Below are 6,638 nucleotides of genomic sequence, written 5' to 3' on the forward strand. Positions count from 1 at the left end.
ACCAAAAAAGCAGCAGCAACAATTCTTCAGGTTGAAAATCTTTTATCTCATAACGATCCTGATGTACGTAAGAAGCAAGAGAAGTACATGGCAACCTAGGTGGCTAGGTGAACTGAAGCTATGAACGTACTATAGAAATTTCGAGTAATAATGCCAACATGGAAACGTCATAGCAACCTATAAAATCCAAAGCAGCTGCAGTATATGAGTATATCAACCTAAATAACGGGTATCCTTAGCAAAACAGCAACACAGAAGTAGTGATACTTAAGAATAATACGAAAAGCTCGATTAATTAAATTCTGTACTCTGAGTTTATTTTACATGTAGTGGAATCAGAAGATCAGTGATAAACACGACACTGATCCCTTATTACATCAACTGAGTACTAGAGTAGTAATAGACTTATAGACCATGATCTTTTCGGTGACCAAACTTCACAGTTTCAAGTCGACCTCACAGCTTCAAATATTCGAGTCCACACACCCCATTGATCAACGCTTTCCTGTAGTGGGGCCTATATAATCTATCGCACTTGTTCCACGGTATATTGGGGGATTTTTTTCTGATATCAACTCCTTAATCGGCTCCAAGAGTCTCCCTGCAGAATTTTCTTGTGGAATGTGATTGAAAAAACATCCCACAGAAACTCTTGGACCTTCCTTCTTGGCAAGTACTCTATGCATGACACTTATGTATTTATTGTTTGAGAGTAGCTGCACCAACGCATCGCCATTTTATTAGAAATTGCAGAACAGCTCTTCGCAATTAAAAAGGCAATACAATTAACAATGAATATATACAATACAATGCTTGCCTGCAAGAAATCTCCAATATTCACCACGAGAGCTCCGGGCACGGTAGGGACATCAATCCACTGGTTTTGATACAAAAGCTGGAGTGCATTGATACTGTCTTGAAGTACGATGCTGAGAAAACCGAGATCTGTGTGTTGACCATTGTTGATGGTCAATTCAGGCTCAGGGCATGGTGGAGAGTAATGACCAGCAATCAAATGTCCATTTGCACAGCCCAAGCCCAGAAGGTGGTCAGGTTTGAGCCCCAGTCCCTCAGATAGCAATTCAAATAAAGTGACACCTAATTTGTGAACACGTTTTAAGTACTCCATAGTTATGTCTCTGCAAAATTTTAACTTTTCACAATTCAATATCTTCCTGATGATATGGCTTCAAATCTAATTTACATGTTTTGTGATTTTCATCACTCTAAACAGGAGAGTAATGACTAATGACCAGCAGTAAAGTTAGAACGAGATTACAAAAGATCTTTACAGAAACGTCTTGTGTTTCTCTGTTTCTATTCCTTCCGTTCCTTCTAGCAAACATATATAGAGACCAAGAAATCTCAAGAATAGCTGACACTTAACGGAACCTAGCTACTAAACCAGGAAAGAGCATATCAGAATCTTAAACCTTACGAAATCTTCATATCAGTTGACGGGGGGGGGGGCTCCAACTACGTAGTAATGTAGTATGAAATAATTAATAATAATCATTTTATATGTAGAGAACTAGTTTAACAGTAGAAAACTCATTGGACTTTATGCGTGTACATACGTAATGTAGTAAGAAATAATAATAATTTTATATGTAGAAAACTAGTTTGACGGTAGAAAACTCATTGGACTTCATGCGTATACGTACGTACTGTAACAAAGATATTCTACGTCGAGAGCCGGTGGAGGGAGGGACTAAAATCCTGAGGGCTTAATTAAAATAATACATACCTGCAAATCTCAGGCAATTCTTGAGGATCAAGAGGCTCAGAAATCATGTCACATAACAAAGAGTCCCTCCATGGTAGAGAAGTTGGTTTACCGAGCTTATGGCTACCAGCAGACTTGACCTTCCTCTTGGGGTCTATACTATAGTAGTGAGCCTTCACTTCCTTGGGCAGCTCATGAAACCCACGGATCGCCTGCAGCATCTCCTCCAATACTCTCTTAGGTATCCCATGGTTCACCACCAGGAACAACCCCACTACAGTCTCCGCAGCCCGCCGGACTCCCTCAGCCACCTCCGCATGCCTGCTCATGCCAACCGCAGCGTCAGCGAGGTCCACCACTGGAATACTGAACTCGGTTTGGGTTACTTGGCCGGGATCTATTGGCGGATGGATGAAAATTTGTGGGATTTTCGTGATTCCTGCATCGACGAGCCCTTTCACACCAGCTTTCGATTCGTAAAAGGCCTTCACCTGTTTGAGAAGAAGGTCTTCTTGGTCGCTTGAATTCCCGGCCAACATTTTGTGGTATCTCAAGAAGGACTACAGATTATTAGGTACTCTGAATAGCTCCCCCAATCATTTGAACACGAAACGAACTGGAACAGTTTCCGGTGGCCGAACGGCGTTGAGACAGCGGGTGAAAGTTGAAACAGCTCAAAGTTCTGACTCCTGCAAACACGAGAAACGTTCACTACAACAAAAGTGGACAATAGATACCATTTCTTCTCCACGATTCAGTTAATGGTGAGTGAGCTTTGATTTTATGTTCCTTCCTTAGATGGTAGAGAGCATGACCCACATTGTTTGACACTAGATGACTAATGGTGGAGAGATGGAGAGGTGGAACGTGTTGATGATGGTGACTATTAATTTTTTATGGTGACTTTCCAATTTTTTTAATACAAAATATATTTTTTGTGGATCAGATGTTTTCACGTGGTCATAATTTATTTTTTTTCTTTTTCTTTTTAATCATAATTTGGGTTGTGAGGACTCGTACATTCACACTCGTTCTTTCAGACCAAAAACCACCTTCTCTCTTGGCAGCCATGGCCAGTCGCCAGGCCATGAAAACAAACTCTCCCACTTGCTCTCTCTAGCAGCTTAACAAATTAACAAATTATTTTTAGGGTTTCAAGAACATCGGCCGAGAGATCTTTCATTACGGGTGGTCTCTATATGCTTTTGGCTTCGTCTCACCTAAATCTCATATCTCACCTAAAGGTGCAACAAATTGGTTTTCTTTTGTAATTTTAGGGAATTGATTCTTTTCCTTATGTTTGTTTGTTTCTTGATTTTATTTTTAGGCTCTTGAATGTCGGCGGATCTAAGCCCAGATTAGCCTATCTTCACTCTCCTCGCACACATCTCTTCCTCACTCAAATCACACCAGATTTGATGTTCGTAGTACAACTTCGTGTTGGGCTCGGAGAATTGTGCAGCTTCCCATTCTATGCTCAGCTTCGGAGCCCAATCAGAAAGCCGAAACTATACCGAAAACGTCGTCTTCGATTGATTGGGTTTCTCGAGACGACCTTCTTGACCTTTCAGGATAAAGGTTTGGTCTTTATGATTACGTCATCGTTTTAGCTACTTCCCAACTTCATAACTATCTTAATTCAAACACGCAGAACAAGGAAAAAGAAAATTTTCCATTATTTTTCGAGAAAAGGTTTGGTTTTTATGATTTTGATCTTCCTTTTGGTTTTTGTCAGTGCTCCACTTCCATTGTTTTGAATGCTTGCACATGGATTTGTTGCCACACACAGTGTACAATTGTTGACTGCAAAGAGTTTACCTTATGGATTTGGGAATTCTGATGCTAGCGTGGTTTTACTTGGGACTACAACCTCCATGGCAGCTGCTAGTGCTTGTTTCTTGTATATTCTTAGCACATAGTTTTCAGGAACTTCGTGCTTCGTATTGTTTGTGATCGGCTTTCCTTTCCTTCAGCTTATTTCATCACTTTAAAGGTTAGCTATGAATGATATTCGATTTCTTTTCTTTGGTTTGATGTTGTTGTTGAGAATGACCTGATTCTGTTTCCTATTATTGATTTGAATTGAAATTCTGCTATCATTGTTTTGACTCTTACCATCACCCTGCAGGAGTCAATCATTAAGGACATAATTGAAAACCCTTAATATGCTGCTGGCAAGCTGCTATTAAGTCCTTAATCTACCAATTACACTGTAAGCCTTTAACTAGTGGCATCTTCTCTGTGATAATTTAGAAGATTTTCCTCTTTTTGTCTCTGCACTCTCAGAAATGCATATATTGGTTTTTACGTTTGACTCTAACTCTCAAGATTTCCTTTTCATTGCACAGGTTGGTGAGTTTATGCACCTTCTATGAGTCGAATCAATACCTAAAAAGGAGTTGTTGGGTGTACCAATTGTAAGTCATCCAAAATCTTTCAATTAAAAACATAAGGTTCTGATTCTTTGCCATTGCCATTTATATGTCAAATGCTGGATCAATTTCTTTAACGAAGATCAGGTCATAATTTTTGTTTACATACCTGTTATGTCTTGCTGTTGGACTAGGTTGATCAGTTTTCTTTTCATTTTGTGTACTTTTATTGGTCCAGACTGAATATGTAGTGAAATTAGCTGTGCTTTCTCCAACAGTATTATTACTCACTCCCCTGTTTCGTCACATCCTTAATATTAAGTCATTTACTTTTCAAATATTCGTAGGTTTCTCCAGTATTGATCTGTACAGGTACCCTAGTTATTTCTCAATTGCTATCCAAGATATATGGAGCATTTTCAAATATCGATACTGGCATCCAGTGAGACCTTTATGTTGCAAATGGCTATGAATAGCTAGCAGGCATCATCAACCTTAATATGCTACTCTGATATGTTCTCTAGTTGTCCATTTCATCAAACCTTATATGTTATCCATGTCTGAAATTGATATATCACTTCTGGCATGTTAATATGGCTTTTTTCATCTTTTTTGCAAACTGGTTTTTCTTTTGTATATTATTGCTTCTTGATACCCTACATGTAAACAATTGTTTGTAATTTATAATAGTTTGAATACTATGACAGTGAGCAGTGGCTGACATGAGCGATTACTTTTGAGCATTTACAGAGGCATTATTATTCTTAGTTTAGACCTTCAGCTATGCTGCTATAACTAATGTTTAACTCTAGCCTGGAGTCAAATATTCTCTTTGACATAGCTTGACTGGTTAATGGGGCTTGAGGTCCAAACAGATGGTGTTCCCCTTTAAATTTGGTAGAAAACATAAACAACTACATGCCCACTATGTAATAAAATATTAAATAAGTTATTTACAATAGATTGTGACAATTTTTTCATTGCATAGTTTCTCTGGGATCTAATATTGACTATCATGCTCTTATTTTGGATCAACAGCCAATGGATTTTGAGTTCCCAATGGAGTTTCTTGAGGCTGGGAATGTATATAACTATGCAAAGAACTATGTTTCTCTGAGATCCTTAAGCTGTTGTTACCACTACTTGACAGATTACTTGCTTGATAGTACTTGACAGTTTCATCAGGAGATCATACATATATTAGGTAATCATATAATAATTTCCTTAAGCTTGTGTGTTTCAGAATTTTAATTGTTCCACAGCAATAATTTTAGTTGATATCTCATATTATGGCTATGTATGTAACAGTTTTGTCTTGTCTAAATTTTATGTGGTGTAGTCATCCATGGAGGAGAAGAGGAGAATCAGTAGATTATTAGTATAACGCCATGGTTTAAGGATATCAAGAATTTTATTTTCTCATTATGTGGTTTGATAAAAATTATTGATATTGTAAATTTTTTTTTTTTTTAAATTTATAATATTGGTAGTCACCATTATTAAGATGGAGCCACATATTTTATATTAAAATAATGCAAAAATGAAGTCACCAATAAAATGAATGAGATTGCTGGTGGTGATGGGGTGCACAGTTTTCAATCACAAAAAAAATGATAGTGGTTTCTTGGGTATATGTCACGCCAGCAACAGAAACCATTTAAATAATAGTGGCAAAACCGTGTCTATTGCTATCCCCACACTAATCATTGGTGTCTATAGGATCAACACACACCATTCTCAATGGTGGTGTTAGGCCAGTTTTGTGGTAAATGAAGAACCTGATCGAGGCATCGTTTAATTCATGGTATAACTATCAGTAATTGAATTCATACTATAACTATTAAAAAATGGTTAATAATTGAATTAAAATATGTTAAAGTATGTTTCATTAATGACTGATTTGACTCCATAGTTTATGAAGGTCGAACTAATAACAAGGGAGTGAAATTTGCACTCCCCAAATTGTAAATTGCAATTTATCAACTGATAATGTTACACCCCATATCTGATATACCCTTGTTATTCAGTTGCATGTAATTCCTTATGGTTACCGTTCGCGGTTATAATTTTAACGTTTAGGGGGTGGTTAAAAATTGACTTTTTGTGAGTTAATAATTTGAGAAAATTTCCTTCATGAAAGTTGTAGAGGACGTTAAACCGAGTGCGTGCATATGTGGTACGTAAAAATCGGAGCTCGTATGCAAAAGTTATGAGTGAATTACGAAATTTACTGTTCATGGTAAAAATTAGAATATATTGGGAAAGTTACCCGGGTAGGTTTCCAAATCCGGAAACCCACCCCTCTTTCTCTCTCCTCTCCCCCGACTCTCCCCCTTTCTCCTTCGGGTTTTTTCTTCCTCCCTCCGGTTCCCCACTTTCCGGCCACCATCCGGCGTGCAACCGGTCACCACAGGGGCGCCTCAACCCGCTCGTGATACCAGTGACCTGGGTTTGAGGAGTTTTGGCCGGAAAAGCTCGATTTCACGCCGGGAAGGTAAGGTTGCAGTTTTGGGGATTTTGCCGATTTCCGGCCATTCCGG

General features: G+C 38.3%; 1 protein-coding gene and 1 long non-coding RNA gene across 3 annotated transcripts; one reads left to right on the forward strand and one right to left on the reverse strand.

The window, feature by feature from the left end:
- Positions 1 to 274: 274 nt before the first annotated feature.
- Positions 275 to 2,564, reverse strand: LOC112198407 (deacetoxyvindoline 4-hydroxylase). Its single transcript, XM_024339520.2, has 3 exons — positions 1,748 to 2,564; positions 818 to 1,139; positions 275 to 716 (listed from the first exon to the last, which is right to left on the reverse strand). Exons 1-3 carry the CDS (start codon positions 2,263 to 2,265, stop codon positions 495 to 497), a joined length of 1,062 nt encoding a protein of 353 aa, XP_024195288.1. The 5' UTR covers positions 2,266 to 2,564; the 3' UTR covers positions 275 to 494.
- A 176-nt stretch (positions 2,565 to 2,740) lies between these two features.
- LOC112200379 lies at positions 2,741 to 5,476 on the forward strand. Of its 2 annotated transcripts, none has more exons than XR_002936295.2 (7): positions 2,741 to 2,970; positions 3,054 to 3,304; positions 3,462 to 3,719; positions 3,855 to 3,938; positions 4,075 to 4,143; positions 4,446 to 5,302; positions 5,438 to 5,476. It is a non-coding gene; the product is annotated as an uncharacterized LOC112200379 (long non-coding RNA). The 2 variants fall into 2 exon arrangements; XR_005810523.1 differs by having other exon boundaries at positions 5,137 to 5,302.
- The last annotated feature ends 1,162 nt before the right edge of the window (positions 5,477 to 6,638 follow it).

This window comes from Rosa chinensis, chromosome 4 (genome assembly GCF_002994745.2).
Source record: "Rosa chinensis cultivar Old Blush chromosome 4, RchiOBHm-V2, whole genome shotgun sequence".
NCBI lineage: Eukaryota > Viridiplantae > Streptophyta > Magnoliopsida > Rosales > Rosaceae > Rosa > Rosa chinensis.

Excerpts from the sequence above, each read along its gene's own strand:
- LOC112198407 (XM_024339520.2), bottom strand. The coding sequence starts at position 2,265 with ATGTTGGCCGGGAATTCAAGCGACCAAGAAGACCTTCTTCTCAAACAG. Across the intron at positions 1,140-1,747 it reads GAATTGCCTGAGATTTGCAG|AGACATAACTATGGAGTACT; the intron begins GTATGTATTATT and ends AAAATTTTGCAG. Across the intron at positions 717-817 it reads ATATTGGAGATTTCTTGCAG|CTACTCTCAAACAATAAATA; the intron begins GCAAGCATTGTA and ends GCGTTGGTGCAG.